This window comes from Callionymus lyra, chromosome 8 (genome assembly GCF_982586985.1).
Source record: "Callionymus lyra chromosome 8, fCalLyr1.hap1.1, whole genome shotgun sequence".
Lineage (NCBI taxonomy): Eukaryota > Metazoa > Chordata > Actinopteri > Syngnathiformes > Callionymidae > Callionymus > Callionymus lyra.
The window spans coordinates 8168136-8188981 of NC_141825.1; the positions used below are offsets into that span (position 1 = coordinate 8168136).

The 20846-nt window shown below is 36.1% G+C and overlaps 1 protein-coding gene across 1 annotated transcript in view; it reads right to left on the minus strand.

Moving 5' to 3' along the window:
- Positions 1–8739: 8739 nt before the first annotated feature.
- The window catches only part of LOC148073550 (transcription factor SOX-6-like), a 103931-nt gene continuing 91824 nt past the window's right edge, over positions 8740–20846 (minus strand). Inside the window, exons 13-16 of the mRNA XM_087797911.1 lie at positions 19941–20049; positions 17040–17210; positions 13721–13934; positions 8740–9207 (exon numbers count right to left, since the gene is read on the minus strand). Of these exons, the coding sequence (XP_087654037.1) occupies positions 8871–9207; positions 13721–13934; positions 17040–17210; positions 19941–20049 (831 nt within the window). The 3' untranslated portion in view covers positions 8740–8870. The remainder of the gene's footprint in view (positions 9208–13720; positions 13935–17039; positions 17211–19940; positions 20050–20846) is intronic.

A 20846-nucleotide genomic window follows, 5' to 3' on the forward strand; every position in this document is an offset into this window, starting at 1 on the left:
GTGACGTAACTTCCGTTTACAACGTCAACGTCACTAAGATGGCGGCTATTTAGGGTAGAAAGTAAGTAAGTAAGTAAGTAAGTAAGTAATATTTATTTATATAGCGCTTTTCGAGACCAGGGTCACAAAGCGCTTAAACAATCAAAAAAATACTCAAAAAAGTACATACTTTAAAGATCATGATAATACTGAGAACAACACAGGTTTTCGAGAAATTCAAGGAAAAGCCTGAACAAATAGAAACGTCTTAAGATGTTTCTTAAAGGAGTCAGTAGACTCCATCAAGCGCAAAGAGAGAGGAAGATCGTTCCAAAGCTTAGGAGTAACAGCCTGAAAAGATTTCTCTCCTCTGGTCCTGAGCCGTGTGCGTGGAACCATAAGTAGATTTTGATCCACAGACCAGTGATGTAAGGAGGAGCCTGACCATGAATAGATCTGAAAGTAAGAACCAGAATTTTAAAGTTGATCCTGAAAGAAACTGGAAGCCAGTGAAGAGTTTTAAGGACCGGAGAGATGTGAGTTCTTCTACTTGAGCGGGTCAGAATTCTCGCTGCAGAGTTCTGAATCAACTGCAGACGAGACAGATCCTTCTTGTTAAGACAAGAAAACAAACTGTTACAATAGTATCCATCGATCAGTACTCAGTTTTGTGGGTGTTATAGTACTACATTTGGAATACTAAGAATTGAGAAGCACTTATGCACTGAAAATACTAAGTTTAAGTACGCAAGTATGTGATTTGAGAAATAGCTCCGGTCTAAAGATAAAGAACATAGATCCAAGATAAAGGATACAAAGATTAACAAGGAATAGAATCATCTTTCCACTTCTGCCCCCAAACTCAGAATTAAACAATATAATAGCACAAGTAATGAATGAGTCCCTGAGTCGATTAGTTTTGCAACTGGAACTAAAAGACTAATAATAATTATAATAATACAAATTATTCTCCATTAGCCACAATTACAGACTGAAGCAACAGCAAAACATTCACTTCAAAGATCATACGAAAGGTTTGTCTTACAGCTCAATATGTCAGAATGTTGTTCCGTGAACACGTCGTGTTTATATTTTGGTCTGTGGGAGAGAAAATCCATGTTTAACTTTTACAAATCTCTCGCGTCATTTTCAACCAAAAACTAAATCGAGGGCCTAACAAAGGTTTTGTCCATCAACTGGGCTTTACTTTGCCATTATGAGCAGCCGTCATTCAGAACAAGTGCAGCCTGTCAAATGTACAGTTAAGAGTAGATAACATCTGCATTACGATGAAAGGCGTAAAGAGTTTTCTTCACAATGAAGGGTCAGAACCAAGAAAGAGAGAAAGTTGACGAAAACTGTCGCATATTCTTTGTTTATACCTTGATACAACACGAGCATTAGTGAGAAACATACGTAAAGAAATCCAACACCACCTGGATTACGTTGACGAGCGTTGGCTCTAAAACCTCGTGCCATGTGACCAAACGTTCGGGGACAGTGTGTGAGAAACGTTCGCCTCGTTAGTCTGAAGCTTTAATCCCGTAAATCAGCGTTCGACCACAATCTTTCTCAAATGTTCACTAAACGCTGAACCGTACCATGTATTTTCCGTCACTGCAGGTTTTTTCCAAAACTTCTTAATAATGTGTTTTTTATTCGCCTCGATGAAATCAAAACATTCCTAATTACACGTGAGCTGCCAGAGACTGTGGTGCAAAGGTCACGAGAGGTCATGCATTGAATGTCAGGTCATGATTTTTTAAATCTTACCAGTGTTTGACTGAGTATCTTTTATAAAGATCATTTTTTTGTGTCTCAACATTATTTATTTTCAATCAAAAATACACAACATTTGGTCGCTCTTTTTGTTTTTGTGTGTGTGTTGTGCGTGCATGTGTGTGTGGCTTCCGCAACATGCAACAACAAGTTTTCATGTCTTAACAAGAAGGAGCTGTCTCGCCTAGAGTTCATTCAAAACTCAGTGAGAAGCGAGATTTCTAACCTGCTCTAGTAGGAGAACTCACATTTCTCCGATCCTTAAATATCTTCACTGACGGCCAGTTTCTCAGGATCAACTTTCAAATTCTGGTTCTTACTTTCAGATCTATTCATGGTCAGACTCCTCCTCACAACAGTGATCTGATCCAGCCATACACCCCAGCTCGGGCTCTGAGGTCTGTGGATCAGAATCTATTGATGGTTCCTGAACACGGTTCAGGACCAGAGGAGAGAAATCCTTTCAGACTGTTGCTCCTAAGCTTTGGAACGATCATCCTCTCCCTCTGTGTTTGATGATCTACTGACTCCTTCAAGAAACATCTTAAGAAATTCTTATTCGTGCAGGCTTTTCCTTAAATTTTCTGAGACTCCTGTGTTGTTCTTGGTGTTATCTTGATCTTTTAAGTATATATTTTCTTGAGTTTTGTTTTGATTGTTTAAGCGCTTTGTGACACTGGTCTGGAAAAGCGCTCTAAAAATATAAATGACTTACTTACTTATAATTATAGGTTGATGAAGCTTCATGAAACAGTGTCATCATTTCTTTAGCCTCAGTAGGTGGCGATGTTGGCCTAAATATAAGGGAGACTTCCTCAAAATAGCCGCTAAAGCCAAAGATGATACAGAAGAGAGCGTCCTCTAGTGGTCCCTGATAAAGAGGACAATGCTTCACGAAGCTTCATCAACACATCGGTAGGTTTAGGCTTTTATTCTTCCTTTTGTCGCTCGAAATTGAATATAAGAGTCTAAGTGTCCCAGAATTATAAGCTTTTTATTGAAATTAAAGGATCCTTGGTTCATCCTTTCATATTTAGACAGTTGACTATCAGTGTAGCTGATAGTTCGTCATCCAAAGTAAGCCACATAAAAACCAATAAAGAATTCAATCCAAGCAGTATATTTCCACTTACATCTCACAGAAGTACGCCTTAATGTCTTTTGATAGTTGACGCAGAAACTTTTTATTCCACGTCTTGTGAATGTATTTGTGCGCGAGCGAAAGAGAAGGTGGTTGTAGATTCAGTGGATAATAGCAGGTCAAGCAACAATGTGCTTCTTTTACCGCCTCACGGTCGAGCTCAGTCCCATTCATCAAGGCTGCCGCTCTGTCTTTGACTCAAACAATTCCCGCTACTTTCAAAGTGACATTTTTGTTAAACATGATATTTAATTGGCAGAATATTGCACTTAAAAAGAACCAAGGACCTTCTCTCCAAGAAGGAGGGAAAGGGCCTTTTGTGTGTTGCCCATTTTCCTCAAATAAAAGTGCTTTATTCTTTTTCTTCGTTCACCTCTAATTGCATTAAAAAAAGAAGTACAAGCCTTTATGTTTCAAAGATATTGAAATACAGAGCAAAAGAAACTGCTTTTCAAAGAGAATTCTTTGTGAGGTTTTCTTTTATGCACATGTTGCGTTTAGATTTTGTTATTGTTACATCCTCACAAGGCTGCTGACCCTTTTTTCATCAATTTACATTTCTTATCACTTTTTCGCAAGATGGAATCTGCCTGCAATCCTTTTAGCAAAGTCTGTACATGCTACAGGAACATCTCGTACATTTAAACTGAAGTGGACCTAAAATAAATGGATCTTGGAATTCTCTCCTTTAATCTCCCAATTCTCACTTCCAAGTTCTAGATTGAGTGAAGCATTCTGGGGGGAAAAATGGATTTGCTCGCTGTGAGGAGCTGAAGAACATCAAGACTTCAAATTATTTATTATTGTTTGAGGTTAAATATGCAAGAATCCTCTCTAACGAGTGAGTATTCTGAGATTTAACTGAGAACAAAATACTGTTTATCATAGATGATGACAGTCATCAGTGAGCAGAGAAGCAGATGATAAGTTAACGTTTCTCTCCTATAACACTCTTGGTTATTTTCGATCATATTGTAACTTTTGCAAACTTAACTCCGTATTCCAGCTGGTCTTGTGAAGTGAAGTGTCTTTGTCGTCCTTATTTTCAGCTTCCTGTGGTCACGTTTCTTTAAACTTGATATTACTTCCATTGAAGCCGCTGAGTGATGCCCCGCTTTGTTTGTACAACGAGTCCCTGCTAGAGACTTCTGTGATTGAGGACGTGCGGTGACAAACCTCCATGCTTGACCGATCACAGCAGAGTAGTTGTGGTTATGGTGAACAAGATTTCATCTCCATAAACAGTTTGTGTTTTCAGTGGGCAGAGCTTAAGATAATTTCCCAATGTCAATATTTCAATGAAAAGAGAGTTTTGTACAAACACATACACACTGATGATACAATAGAGTCCAACATCACAACAACACACACCTTAACACAGACACATATACACACTTGAACACACACGCACGCACACACACTTTAACACACACACATATACACATTTTAGTTACACTTTCAAAGTCTGTTAAGGAAGAAAAAAGTTAGTAAAGTGATTCTGAGTTTAAAGATTAATGTGAGAAATCGCTGATAAAAGTCAATAAAGAAAGATTTCTTTGATTATTGGGAAAAATCTCATATCAAAGTATTTTCAAAGTAAGAATTCTCAGATGAAATGGATGAAATCTAAATTTGAAGTTAGTCCTCAAGGGGAGAATATTGAGATTAAAGTGAGAATTCTTTCAATGGCTTTGATCCTCTTCCGTTGATTTAAATGAATTTTCTTTTGTCATTTATATTTATTATACAACACTCTTGATTCCAGATGTATTTAAAGCTCAAAATGCAATTTCAATCCGACCTGGACCAGCGTTGTATTCTATCAAGTCACTCCAGGACACATGAGTAAACAAACACAGTGAACGATGCATCTACGCGTCACTCTTAACTCTTGACACGATGAAATCCGATCTTCAAAAGATAAAAACCCTTCAGTCAGATGAACGCCGTTGTGTCTTGGAACCTTCTAGCTTCTGCTGAATGGAAGTGTGAGGGTCAATTATTCCTTCTTTGAATCAGACATGTTTAAATGATGAAGCATCACAAGCTCTTAACTCAACTGTGCGACCGTTGTGAGTTTTAATGAGACTCTGGGATCGTAAACAACTTCAATTCCTCACTCTTGACTGAAGGAACAAGAATCTAGAATTCTCTTGATCTTTACCCTGGTTGGTTTGAAGAAATTATAGTGTTTGTTTTCTGAGCCTAAAAAAAACCTCTTCAGGACTTAGAATAAGCTTTCATTAGGAAAGTAAGTTTTCAACCATCAGAGGGTCTGTTATCATAAGTAGTCCAGTCTCTTCATCACCACAGACACATTGAATCCGCTCTCACCTTGAATTAATGCTCTCAGTATTATCTCTGAAAATACAATAAAAAAGCTGTAAAAAAAACAAAAAACAATTAACGACTAACAATGTGAACAATGAGAAAATACCACCATTTAAATGTTTTGTTTATTTTCGTTATTTTAATTTATTCTTAGCTTGACATGACATAATCCATCTATGTTTTATTTTTGTTTTCTTCTTTCCATGTCTCTTGCCTTCTTTTTTACTTAAAGGGTAAAGAGCTCTGACCCATCAATGACTTATCAACTCTCCTGCGATCACTACTAAAGCTTCCTGGTTCCAGTCCGTGGTGTATAATAAGATGAGTTTGAGTTGTGCTTTTTGTCAAGTGCAGCTCATTACATAATTTGAATAAAGTACGAACAGGGCATTAATATTTAGTGACATCTATATGAAATGAATAGATAAATCACAACATGGACCTAAATAAGCAGTTTGACGGTGTAGCTAGTTAGCTGGTGGAAAACTAAAGGTAAGTAAGTAAGTAAGTAAGGTGACAGAAAAGTAACTGATAGTGTTGAACCTGAAATCAACAAGAAGAAATGTATATTAAAATTTACATTTTTAAAAACTAATTTTCTCTCCACATGTGATGACAATTTGAAAAAAAAGGAGACACTGGAATAAAAATCCAACAAACTTCACTTTCAATTATTTATTCTTTTTTCTTTTTTTGATTGTCTTTCTCACCAAGTTGTAGTGACACTTTTTAGAGCCAACACTGGCTAATAAATACAATGATGAAATGTTAAAACGCACGATTGAAATTTCAAATACAATATTCATCACAAATGTGTACGACCAGGAAACGTTTGTGCTGCTTCAGCAGGTCTCAACTGACAATAACATGAGGTTACTTTTTCTCTTAAAAAACAAAAACAAAAGAAAATAACAACAAAAGGTCGAAAGGTGACGAAGAATCTCGTCACTTTACTAGACCTCTGACAAAAATAGTCTAAATGCTTTCAAAAATAATAATAAAAATAATGCGACTTTATTTTTACTTGGCTTTTGCAAAGCTACTCATGTCAAATGTTCTAATTTAGCATGAAAATCAAACAACTTCACATCAGTCAATACTTAAATTAATGCAGAATTTATATCCAGTGCTTACAATGTGTGTGTTAGAAACAGAAACCAAAAAACGAATGGTCAGTCCCAGCTTGTGAAGCAGATATTTAAGGAGAAGCATGTTTGATTCTGAGGTGACACAGTGAAGGTATTCCAGAGAGTGAGGGACAGTAGAAGATGTTTTTGAAAGTATTCTCTTGGTTATCTATCTTCGTTTTAGAAATGAAGGTTTCGTGAAGAAATCGAACATAAACTTTACATTGAAATATTAACTCATAATATTCAGAATTTTGCTCAGCAGAATATTTTGTTTACAAATAGAAAAGGACTTTTTAGATGCTGCCATCTTTTTGTCTTCATCCAAGATCACAAGAACGTATTCAAACTGCGTCCACAACTATTAAAAATTGGCTAAATAAGATTTGTGTCGGTTACACTCGCAGGTGAGTCCAATATACAGTCAAAATAAAAACATTTTTCTGATTAAACACTCACTTTTTTTTCATTTATACCAAATAAAACAAGTTATTATGTGTAAATACAGTGAGTTACTGGGATGATGATGTAACTGATGGTGATCATATTCTGAGTATTCTGAGTATATAAGATTTTTTTGGGTTGTGTCGAGTGTTTTTTACGCGCTTCTAACTTGACCTATTCGTATATTCCAAATTCTAAAGGTCAAAAAACTGGACCAAGCCTCCTTGAGCTGAAAAATATGCGACAGACATCTTGAAAAAAAAAAAAGGACGTATTACTATGTAACGAGTGGGTAGTGTTTGGCTACATGTTAGCGTCGGCCGAACATATTGTAAATGCTGATCCAGTCAACATATTTAATCTTAGTGTTTCAACATCCTAATGTGCTTCACGTTGTTACCAAGTCAAGATCTAAGAATTATGTAGTTTACTCTTGTACGTCGTCTTCGCGTTGAGTTGCTTAAAGTGCGCAACTAGCGTATTCTTTTTCCGAACCTTTGGACATGGTAGGTGATAAAAAAAAAGGTCTGGACAAGATTAAAAAGACGTTATTAACTATTTGACATCCTCAAAATGAATTTTTCTAGGATTTGTCAATTAAGCTTTCGTCGTGAGGAGTTACGGCGAAACAAGTGCCGTGATTTCCTTCTGATTCAATGTGTCGACTGTGACTTGAATCGTTGACTTTTTCTACTAAGTTTAAAGTGTAGTTCAAGGAAATACAATGATTTTTTTTTAAGAGAAGACTTAACATTTTGCCTTTTCTTGGCATTTGATATATTTTCTCTTTGGAAAACACTCTTAAGTCTGGCAAGTCTTTCTCCATCGGCAAGTTGAAGTTTACACGTTTGCAGTTTTTACTTAAGACAATCTACTGAGGCTCAGTGCAGCCAAAAAAAAAAAAAAAATCTCTAGAAGACGTTTTGCTTGAGACGTCAACTTCTCTGGATCTTCTTTGTCTTCCATGTTCCTTTTCGTGACACGTTTCTTACAGAAGAAGAGACGATGCCTCTCAGTCAAACTGGCTCTCGCTTGAAATGAAGTGGACGATGTTAGCATTAGCGACATTAGCGATCCAGCATTGAAGTTGAAGTGAGGACAGCTGGCAGTGGACAATTAAAAAACACCTAAGTTACATACATGTCTGAATGAGTCGTCTGATGAGTGAAGGACCTTTACATGCATCTGTCAGTTGAACCAGAGGAAACTTCTCCTCTGTGACTACTCGAGTACAAACAAAGCACCAGTACAAACTTGAATTATTAGAAAAATGTGGTCAGAAATGAGATGTTTCCTAAATGCCTGAGACTCTTCCTGTTGGAAACTGAGTGTATCGTGGTAAGACTTTTTTGCAGCATGAAAAAAATTAAGACTAAAATGTTGCATGTGAATGTTTGGCACATTTGTAATCCATCTGAAAGAGAAAAACAATAATAATAATAATAATAATAATAATAATCATCATGTTGGATGCTAAGTCATAGACAGTTTCCGATTCCAAACTATTGTTTTTGTATGAAAACTAGACAAAAATAAAAACACATTCACAAGCTGGCACATCATACCTGAGCTGGGATAGAAAATAAAAAACAGCAAAAAATCATGTAAGCAGTTTGACCAGAGAGAGAGAAAATAAAAGGTGATGAAGGAAGTAAGACTATAAAGATAACAAGATCTAGCTTTTATATTAAAACTTCTCAGATTTTCAAGTTCAGACAGTCTTGTCCGGGGCCTGTCCGGAAAAATGTTGGTGGAACATGAAAAAAAAAAAAAAGACACAAAAATAACACAAAACTAACTCAAGGTTGTGAAACTAGATCAAACATTTAAGACCAGAGAGCCCATGAGGATAAATTCCTGATGCTTCCAAAAACCATGCATGCTCGTAACACACCACACAGCGACGTGTCCGTCGCGCCCGCCGCTCTTTGATTGTCGAAGGTTCTTTGTTGGCTGAAATGTCTCTCGTCCGCCACCGGCGCGTCCGTGGCTCCCTCGGGGAGTATGGCTGTTCGTCGAAAAGTCTTTAAAACACATTGTCCCTCCCTGTCGCGCTCGCGTCAAAAACCTCAGTTGGCGCTGACGTCCTCCCGCGTCTCGTGGTCGCTGCTGTACTCTGACTTGGGCTCGTCCTCGAAGTCCTCGTACATGTCCATGTCGTCTCCGTTGGCGGGGTCGCCGGCCATGTCCATCCCACCCCCCACCACGTTGCTGCCCCCGCCGGACTCGGACTTCATCGCGTACGTGCTCTGGATCACGGGGATGGCTGGCTCGGGACTGGTGGAGTTACTGGAGCAGTCTGAGGTCAAGTGTGGGGAGGGTGTCGCCGTGGTTGCCATGGTGATGGCGCCCGGGTAAACTCCCACGCCGCCGGTGCTGTTGCTCAGAGGTATTGGTGGCTGTGGGCTTCAAGGACAAGACAAAGTAGGATTAGGCAGGTGTTCAGTTAGGGCTAGGGCTAGGGCTAGGGCTAGGGTTAGGGCTAGGGCTAGGGCTAGGGCTAGGGCTAGGGTTAGGGCTAGGGTTAGGGTTAGGGCTAGGGCTAGGGCTAGGGCTAGGGCTAGGGCTAGGGTTAGGGCTAGGTTTAGGGTTAGGGCTAGGGCTAGGGTTAGGGTTAGGGTTAGGGCTAGGGCTAGGGTTAGGGTTAGGGCTAGGGCTAGGGTTAGGGCTAGGGTTAGGTTTGGTCCAAGACATATTGAATTGTATTTATTGTCGATTATTAATAAAGTTTATCTATCCATCTATTTTACTTGACACATAATATTTTCCATTTACTTTCATTCCTAGATTATCCTCAGGTCAAATCTGTATCTAGATTCAGGACGAGTATGTCGAGAATCTTTAAGGAGAAAACCAAGGAGAAAAAAATAAAATAAATCCACACATAAATTCAAGGATGTCTTTTGCTTTAACTAATATAGATTTTTCTTCGTTATTCATGTTTTTCCTCTCTTTCTTTTAAGTAAGAATATACAGTATAATGGCTTGATTTGGATGAAAAGAAAACAACTTTGAACCTTAAACCCGGTATCATTGGTTTTTCTTAGCTTGCTGTGAAAATGTATAAACTTTTTCTCAAGAAAAAAACTTCAAGTAACAATTACAGTCTCAATGGTTCGAAATTTATGATCCGGATAATTTGGATCTACAGCGTTGTCTAGTGAAATGTAGAAGTGAGTGAAAGGATGATGTTATTCTATGTTATTTTTGTATCCTTTTCTTTTTGTTACTTCCGTTGATCTATGCTCTTTATATTTGCACTTTCTCATCCCTTGAACTTTGTTCTTTTATTTGCACTTTGTTCTTGTTTTTTATGAAACTATCGTCTGCTTTGAACCTAACACCTTATCTCCATCCATCCATCCATCCATCCATCCATCCATCCATCCATCCATCCATCCATCCATCCATCCATCCATCCATCCATCCATCCATCCATCCATCCATCCATCCATCCATCCATCCATCCATCCATCCATCCATCCATCCATCCATCCATCCATCCATCCATCCATCCATCCATCCATCCATCCATCCATCCATCCATCCATCCATCCATCCATCCATCCATCCATCCATCCATCCATCCATCCATCCATCCATCCATCCATCCATCCATCCATCCATCCATCCAGCCATCCATCCATCCATCCATCCATCAGTTGTTTTTCTGTTGAAGTTGAGGACGACAAGACACTACCACGGAGAAGCGTTTTGAAAAGGTGCTGAACGTTCCCGGTTTTATTCTCACGTGCCAGACGTACAAGGTCCATGTTATGCAGCGAGACGGAAGATCTTTGGCGACATGTGCCCTTGAGATACTTGTCTGAGCAAAGATTTGAATTGTAAACCACTGAGTGTTGTACTTTCTGTCCATCCTGCCGAACCACAACGCGAAAAAGCTTCAGATATAAAAGTAACCAATATAAATATCCATGGAAGAATGGAGTTGGAGACTGAGGGATTGATTTAGTGTCAGCAAAAAAAAGTGACTCTTGATATACTCGTAGAGTTCATCCTACCCTCACCTTTGACCACGAGTGTTTGGTCTTGAAAGAAAGACAAAGATCAGGCACAACTCGTTTCCTCCACATGGGCGATCCCTTTAGATCAGACATGTCCAGAGTGTGGCCCGATTTACGGTCCCTTAGCAAATTCCTTCCAGGCCCACAGTCTTCATTTAAGGGAATATTTTTCAACCAGAGAATGTAAAATACTTTAAAATCCTAAAATGTTTTTAAATCTCACTCTAGATTTTTTGTGACAAAAATAAACATAATATAATATAAAAGCTAATATAAAAATGTTTTTTTCTCTAGGGTTTACTCCGGGCACTCCGGTTTCCTCCCACAGTCCAAAAACATACAGAGGTTGATTGACAACTTTAGGAAATTGTCCGTAGGTATGAGAGCGTGTGTGAATGGTTGTCTGTCTTTGTGTGTGTCCTGAGACAGACTGGCGTCCTGTCCAGGGTGTCCCCTGCCTCTCGCCCTATGATACTGGGATAGGCTCCAGTCTCCCCGCGACCCCAAACATGGGATAAAAAGGTAGAAAATGAATGAATGAATGTCTAGTGAAAACTTTTATTTTGAAATAAACTTTCTTTTTTTTTTTTTAACATTTTGGCCCTCGCTTTTCTTCACTTCATCAAATGTGGCCCTTGCCTGAGAAAGCATTGCCATCTGGGAGAGTCTTGGAGTAGAGCACTGGGTTAAGAGGCATCAGATCTAATAGGAATGTCTTCTGGACGCGTGAAGGTTCCACCAGTGAAGGACCACACTGGAGAGACTTGGGAACACCTCAGGGGGGAAGAGCTGGATGATGGAGTTAAAGAGAGGAAAGTCTGATAAACAGCAAGTTGATGAATATCATGAACCCGAAAAATTGCTCTCGTTACTCTTTCTTGTTGACTTCCAAGACTGTCTGTGAACAAACAATGGTCTCATAGTTCTCTAACAACCGAAGAACAGAAGCTTCTCTCAAGAGGTTGTCGCTGCTCGGCTCAATAACATCTTCTCGTCCAGGTTAAATGAGTCCGAACATCGTTCGGACGGACCGGCAGCTCCTCACACGAGGCTCGCGAAAGCAGGAAAAATCGCTGTCACTTTTCTCACCTCACAGTTCTCTGTCTCCCCAAAACAATTACCGCCACACGCCTGACTGACGCGCACTTGCATTAGACGCCGGGCGACAACACTGGGCTCCTTCTCTTCGAAGCGCTGATTTCTGTCTGATTGAAAGTCCAGACCCGGTGAATCACAGGCTTCTCTGCGCTCGCTTGACCACACGCAGTAAATGCAACATGTGACGTCTGCCTCGCTCTCAAACATCTGCTTACATTTCATATTCCACCGTGTCTGTCTGCGCTCAGTTTTCACTGCCCGCAAGCGCCCGCCATTGTCCTAATTCAATAAATGACAAGCTATTAAAGTTCGCTGCTATTGGAGCCTCTGTTAAATCCATCTGAGACGCTGCCATGCGTCCGCACACGTCCAGGCCTGGATCCCATTAAGACAATGCCACTGTTTTTCCCCTCGACGCTCTCGTTCCACTCAGGGAGGATTTTCGAAGAATGTTTAAAGGCTTAAGCAGATAGAAGTATTCCAAGGAAAGCGCAGGATAAATATCACAGTTTTTCGAGGCAGGAAATAAAAACAACGAGAACGTCGTTAGTTGAAATGAATATTCATCAGACATCGACCGCTTCACCAGGTCAGTCTGGAGAAACCAAAGGAGTTTTTACTCCGACTTGGACCTGGAGCCGCATCACTTAACCAGACCTCACAAAGACACAGAGTCTGGATGTTAATATCCATCCATCCATCCATCCATCCATCCATCCATCCATCCATCCATCCATCCATCCATCCATCCATCCATCCATCCATCCATCCATCCATCCATCCATCCATCCATCCATCCATCCATCCATCCATCCATCCATCCATCCATCCATCCATCCATCCATCCATCCATCCATCCATCCATCCATCATCCATCATCCATCATCCATCCATTTTTAATCAATTCATCTATTCATCCATCCATCTTTCCATCCATCCATCCATCATCCATCATCCATCCATCTTTTAATCCATCCATCCATCCATCCATCCATCCATCCATCCATCCATCCATCCATCCATCCATCCATCCATCCATCCATCCATCCATCCATCCATCCATCCATCCATCCATCCATCCATCCATCCATCCATCCATCCATCCATCCATCCATCCATCCATCCATCCATCCATCCATCCATCCATCCATCCATCCATCCATCCATCCATCCATCCATCTATCCATCCATCCATCCATCCAGCCATCCATCTATTCATCCATCCATCCATCTTTTCATCCATCCATCCATCATCCATCATCCATCATCCATCATTCATCATCCATCCATCCATCCATCCATCCATCCATCCATCCATCCATTAGAAGGTTAGATTCCAACAATTGATTTTGTGTTTTATAGCTAAAGTTGCCAAACTGGTTCAAATCCCAGACAAGCAACAAGAAAGGACTCAAAGGTATAAGCTCAGGGGTCACACAAGGAGGCACCAAAATATTTTATCAGTCCAACAAAAACGTATATATTTAACAAACAGGAAGTGTGACTTCTTCGAAGCTTAACTTATCTCAATCTTCCTTGTGTTTGTTCTTCAAGTTTTACTTGAATTGTGGTCAATCATAATCTCTCTTTCTTATCTGTTTTCAAACACTTATCATGATATCAACGTTGACATTAATCTACTTTAATTTGAGAACTATCTTTAAACGACTTGACGAGTCGGAGTGACAAGTCGGACGAAGGTGTGTTTTCTAGATGAAGTGGGTTTAGTTACAATCGTGTCCATATATGCATCTATAGTTTCCATATGAGAATATGTTTATAGTGGACACACTCACCCTACGAAGAACTGTCTCATCTCCTGGCGCCGTGACCTCATCATCTGCTTGTACTCGCCGATGCGCAGCTTCTTGCCGTCGATGATGCAGGTCCTCTTGGGCCGCGGCTTGTACTTGTAGTTGGGATACTTCTCCAGGTGGATCTTACTCAGACGGGCCTGCTCCTCGTAGTATGGCTGCTTCTCCTGGTTGGTCATGGCTTTCCAGCGAGAACCTGGAAGAACGAGAGGAAACCATTGAAACCCATGTCCACGTATGTTGTTCAAGCTCAACACATCAATGACATGAAACCATCTGAACGTCATGTTTCTACTGTGATGTTCTGACGAAGCTTCATGAAACAGTGTCATGTACTTTTAGTGACAGCAGGAGGCGCTCTGGACTTCATAGAGCTTCATCAATCCATCACCAACATCTACTACAATATTCTACTGTAATTACTATAAGAAAAGTATTTTTTCATTACTATGGAATTTTTGTCACATGTCACATATTTTTTGTTCATTTATGTTAATCAGTTTACTTTGATAATCTCATATTACAATCGTTTATTCAACAGTATTATCAGGTTTCGCTTGTTCTTCTTGTTGTGAAGCAAATTAAAAATCATCCAACATTATTTAAAAATAAATACATATTTGAACAAAACAAAATTGTTTATGGCACAATGTTGTTTAACCGTTCATGGTTTTAACTACACAACGTTTGTCATGTTTACCTACGGCCATGGTTTCAAAAATTGGAAAATCACAAAAAATTTTGTCAGTTTTATATTTTAAATCTGTTTCTAGTAATTTTGGGAAATCAAATTTTTGTGTTTCAATTCTTCATAGGTTTTCTATTCATTCTGCAAATCACAGTAATTTTGGTTAATGGAAATCAACCTTTTTTATTATTATTATAATTATTGAGCTCCAAAAAATAGTTTACTTCAGTAATAAATCTATTATTCCACGTAGTTCTTTACATATTTAAGTTTTTCAAAAATGTTTAAGGTTGAAAGGCGTATTATGGACTACGTTGTCTTGTCCAGGGATAAGAACCAGCACCTACTGTCTCTGGAGCAACTGCTGTAACTCTGACTCTTTGTTTATCACCAGTTCAGGACTTTTGTCACACACACACACACACACACACACACTGTCCAGCTGTGTTACCAGGTCCCAAACATCCGCTTGACAAACATTTGGAATATTTGTCCTGTGTCAAGCACACTCTCAGTACCATCCTGAGATAATCCCTCAGAGTCAAGAGTTTGTGTGGTCGTCAAAATGGTCGACGGTTCTGAGAGTGTGAAGGACGACAGTCGTCCAATTCAAGATCAACCGCAACGTTTCAGAGACACAAAGACCAGATGTTGTTGTTTGTCATAAACTTGTTGTTACTCGTCAAGAAATTATGTGATTTTGACTTGATTTTAAACTCAATATCTTTTTCTTTGTATTTTAGCCAGTAAAAGTTTATTATTTAATACATTAAATTCATGAATCTTAAAATAAATAATTGGCGTTAAAATGTTTTAAACCAAATGTACATATTTCAAAACATGAAAATTAAGATTGCTTGTTAGTTTCCAATCTAAAAAATAGATGTTATTATTGATTTATTTATTAAGAATCAAGAATACTAAGCAAGAGAAGTTTACTTTGGACAACATAAGAAGATAAGAAGTTAAGATAAGATAAGTTAACGCAACAGGAATTGTCCAAACATTTTTTCTTCATGGTTGAAAGTGGTACCAAGAAAGTGCAGAACATTTTTTAGTCATGCATTAAAAAATAGTTCAATCAATTTTGTCAAAAATTAAATTGTATTAAACTCTATTTAAAAGTCTTTAGTTGAACTTAAATGCTGTTGGAACCCTTAGTACACATTTAAGGTGTAAATAAATAATCCCATATTTGTTTCTGGTGATTTGTTTGAGATGATTAAATGGCAACAGAGACTCACAACCAAATGAACGCACACCAGCAAAATCAGATCTCAGGTCTGAGAGAAAGAAGTTTTCTTTTAATAGATAGAAGTTAGATATTTGGGTCCTTGAGGCATTTGTTACTGCATGGGTAGAAAACAATACTGATATTGTTAATGTTCCAATGATTAATAATTTCTGACAAGTGTTTTATTTTGGAAATAGATGCTGTTTCCTCTGATGTGACTCTTGACAAGACATTGTCTCTGTCATGTTAACTTGATTAAAAATAAATGTTTTTATCTGAAGGTCACTCCGTGAATATAATGTACACGCTAAATCCCTGATTTAATTATATAATATATATTAATATACATAGATATTTAATAAGATGAAGTCTGGACTATAAAGTCGTTACAACTGCAGCTCAATAACGTCGTCTGTTTGAATATTTTCCCCCCGACGTTGAAAAGTGAAAGTCTCTGGTTCTCTTAGATTTCATTGGTGTGTAAAAGCTGCAGCAGAAGTTTGTCAGTTTCCAAATGTAACAGAATCCACCTCTCAGCACCTCCAAAGCTCCATAATTGTCACGTCTGTACCAAAAAACCTGGAGTGAAGGAACAACAGCTCAGTGTTTGGATGTTTCAATATTTCTTGGGTTTTGTTCCATGAAAGTGACAACAGTTTTCCCCTCGCGGGCAGAACGTCACGGTTTGAACACACAATGAATTCACGTTAGCAATGATGCCGTGAATTCATCTATTAGCAAAACACAATCCTTTTAAAACGATACTTTGGAAATAACATTTTTTTAAATTAAGATTTATGATGGGCGCGTCATTTACTAGTCAATAATAATAAATAATAAATATTCTTATTTAAGAAAAATGTGAGACTACTGATCAAGTGTTTCTGTGAACAAAAAATAAATATTAATATTTTCTTCAGTGTTTTTTCTATTGAAATATAAGTATATTTTCAATTTTTACTAATCATTTTGAATTTTTTTAAATGTTTGAATGCATTTATAAAGTTTATAAATTTGTTTCCATGTTTGTAAGATTGATTCAACATTTCATTAAATTTTTTCAAAAGTTTTTAATTTAGTTTCTTTGTTTGATAATTGAAGTGTTTGTAAATGTGTTTCAGAGTTTGTAATTTAAAAAAAAAAAGTATATTTGTTCCTAGATTTCTTCATTTTTTTATCGGTAAGTTTAGCCATTACACACTTTCCAGACACTGAAGTTAATGACAATTAAATGAAAGCTAAGTGAAGCCTTATTGCATGACATCTTAAAAATACAACTAGTATTTTTGTAGCAGCTTTTTCATGAGGCTTGAGTCGATAACAGGAGAACTTGGAGACCAAACCATGACGTCAAGTGTGGAAGAACATCATGTCTTTACCAAGAATCTTGCTGATGTTGGAGTTGTGCATGTCCGGGAACGTCTGAAGGATTTTCCTCCGTTCGTCTTTGGCCCAAACCATGAAGGCGTTCATGGGTCTCTTGATGTGCGGCTCGTTGTTGTTCCTTCCTCGCGTCTCCCTGAAGACTCGAGCTTCCGTGATGTTGTTTCCTGAAAATCAAAAGTTGTTACAAGGTTGTTGTATATCATATTAATATATGTTGTTATAAGGTTGTTGTTATATATCATATTAATATATGTTGTTATAAGGTTGTTGTTATATATCATATTAATATATGTTGTTATAAGGTTGTTGTTATATATCATATTAATATATGTTGTTATAAGGTTGTTGTTGTATATCATATTAATATATGTTGTTATAAGGTTGTTGTTATATATCATATTAATATATGTTGTTATAAGGTTGTTTTTATATATCATATTAATATATTTTGTTATAAGGTTGTTGTTGTATATCATATTAATATATGTTGTTATAAGGTTGTTTTTATATATCATATTAATATATGTTGTTATAAGGTTGTTGTTATATATCATATTAATATATGTTGTTATAAGGTTGTTTTTATATATCATATCAATATATGTTGTTATAAGGTTGTTGTTATATATCATATTAATATATGTTGTTATAAGGTTGTTGTTATATATCATATTAATATATGTTGTTATAATGTTGTTGTTGTTATACATCATATTAATACAAGTTGTTATAATGTTGTTGTTGTTATACATCATATTAATATATGTTGTTATAAGATTGTTGTTATATATCATATTAATATATGTTGTTATAAGGTTGTTGTTATATATCATATTAATATATGTTGTTATAAGGTTGTTGTTATATATCATATTAATATATGTTGTTATAAGGTTGTTGTTATATATCATATTAATATATTTTGTTATAAGGTTGTTGTTATATATCATATTAATATATGTTGTTATAAGGTTGTTGTTATATATCATATTAATATATGTTGTTATAAGGTTGTTGTTATATATCATATTAATATATGTTGTTATAAAGTTGTTGTTGTTATATATCATATTAATATATGTTGTTATAAGGTTGTTGTTGTTATATATCATATTAATATAAGTTGTTATAATGTTGTTGTTGTTATACATCATATTAATATATGTTGTTATAAGGTTCTTGTTGTTATATATAATATTAATACAAGTTTTTATAAGGTTGTTTTTGTTATATATCATATTAATATAAGTTGTTATAATGTTGTTGTTGTTATATATCATATTAATATATGTTGTTATAAGGTTGTTGTTGTTATATATCATATTAATATATGTTGTTATAAAGTTGTTGTTGTTATATATCATATTAATATATGTTGTTATAAGGTTGTTGTTGTTATACATCATATTAATATAAGTTGTTATAATGTTGTTGTTGTTATACATCATATTAATATATGTTGTTATAAGGTTCTTGTTGTTATATATAATATTAATACAAGTTTTTATAAGGTTGTTTTTGTTATATATCATATGAATATAAGTTGTTATAAGGTTGCTGTTATATATCATATTAATATAAGTTGTTATAAGGTTGTTGTTATATATCATATTAATATATGTTGTTATAAGGTTCTTGTTGTTGTATATAATATTAATATAAGTTGTTATAAGGTTGATGTTATATATCATATTAATATACATAGTTATAAGGTTCTTGTTGTTGTATATAATATTAATATAAGTTGTTCTAAGGTTGTCATTATATATCATAGTTATATGCGCTGTTATAAGGTTGTTGTTATATATCATATTAATATATGTTGTTATAAGGTTGTTGTTATATATCATATTAATATAAGTTTTTATAAGGTTGTTGTTATATATCATATTAATATACATTGTTATAAGGTTCTTGTTGTTGTATATAATATTAATATAAGTTGTTATAAGATTGTTGTTATATATCATATTAATACAAGTTGTTATAAGGTTGTTGTTATATATCATATTAATATACATTGCTATAAGGTTCTTGTTGTTGTATATAATATTAATATAAGTTGTTATAAGATTGTTGTTATATATCATATTAATATAAGTTGTTATAAGGTTATTGTTGTTATATATCATATTAATATACATTGTTATAAGGTTCTTGTTGTTGTATATAATATTAATATAAGTTGTTATAAGGTTGTCATTATATATCATAGTTATATGCGTTGTTATAAGGTTGTTGTTGTTGTACATCATAATAGTATACGTTTTGATTGACAGTGTCTATACAACATGTCTACATTCGACGCCACATCTTAAATATATACATATAAACCATCAATTCAAGCTGAATACTCAAGGGAACAACTTGTCAAATACACTTGACCAAAGGTGAACTTGAACTCCACAACAGGACGTCCACTGTTTACACGTCTCAGCCTAAACTAAACATCATGTTGCATCGTGGGAAACAGGTGAGTTAAGTGTCTCGTCTGGTGTTTGTGTTACGCTGCTGAAACACTGTGTGTACTCATGTCCTCGCGCTCAAATTCCTCATCAGCAGGATTTAATAACAGCATAGTTTGCATTATGGGAGATAAAAGAAATGTTCTAGTAGACTCTTGAACTTCAATTTTCATCTTTTTAGCCGGAATAACTGATTTTTAACGAGGTTTTTTTTCAAAAGCTAAGATTGTTGACATTGACTTGTTTGTTTCTGTCAAGAGTCTCCAGGAGAAATATCTGTATTTGTTGAATACCTGCATTTTTAAGAGAAAAATAAACGAGAAGCTTCATCGTTATTGAAGTTTCATTGTGTTTTGAGTGATCGCAGAATCTTTAAAAAAATCTCCTTCACTGAACACTCGTCTCATTATTGTTCGTTCGACTTCTTACCGTCCAGATCTTCGGGTCTCGTCAGGTCAATGACTCGATGGACCATTTTTCCTGCATCTTCCCCGAGTTTTCCCAGTTGTTGGCTCAGCGTCTCGTAATGCAGACGCTCCTGCTGAGAAAAAGTGAAAATGAATCAATGATGTTGTAAATATTTCAGCCTACGTAACATTAACACATATTCTACTCAGTTAGTATCTCTAATGATACATTTATTAAGAAACAAAGTATAAACTGGGTGAGAAAATGTGTCCACATATCAAAAATGTACACATACGATACATATTTATGATTAATGTACATATATATTGCATGTATACAGTAACGTAACGTACGGCAGCAACAAAGTCAATTATTAACTAAACGTATTTCTTATACAGGGTTAAGATTAGTTAACCAAGCTTTAAATTATTATTTTTAATTTTATCTTCGATTTATTATAAAAAAGATGTTTTTATTTTGATATAAGAATTTTTCTTTTTTTTTTTCAAGTAAAACCTAAAAATGGATCAAAACAAATGGTCAACTTAAAAAAAAAATAGTTTATAGCAAATTTTACATTTTATTTTTGACATGAAAGTGTTGAAAACCATCACAGCCGAAAATACAGACGATAAATTAACATTTAAAATAATTTTTAGTGTCATTTTCCCTCATTTAATATTTTGACATTTCATGACGGTGACATGTAGAACACACTCGCCTGGTAAACACCCTCATGTGCACACAATTCAGCCCCAAAATTAAACTTACAGAAGAAAATGAAAAGGTTGTTTTAATAAACAAAAAAATCCAGATGCGTCACAGATCTTTTTCATCGTTCAAGTGCTTGTATCTTTTACGTTTTTTTTCTCCGCATCATGCTGTTACAGTTGTTTTGTTATTTGTCTATTGAAGTGTGTTTTTTAT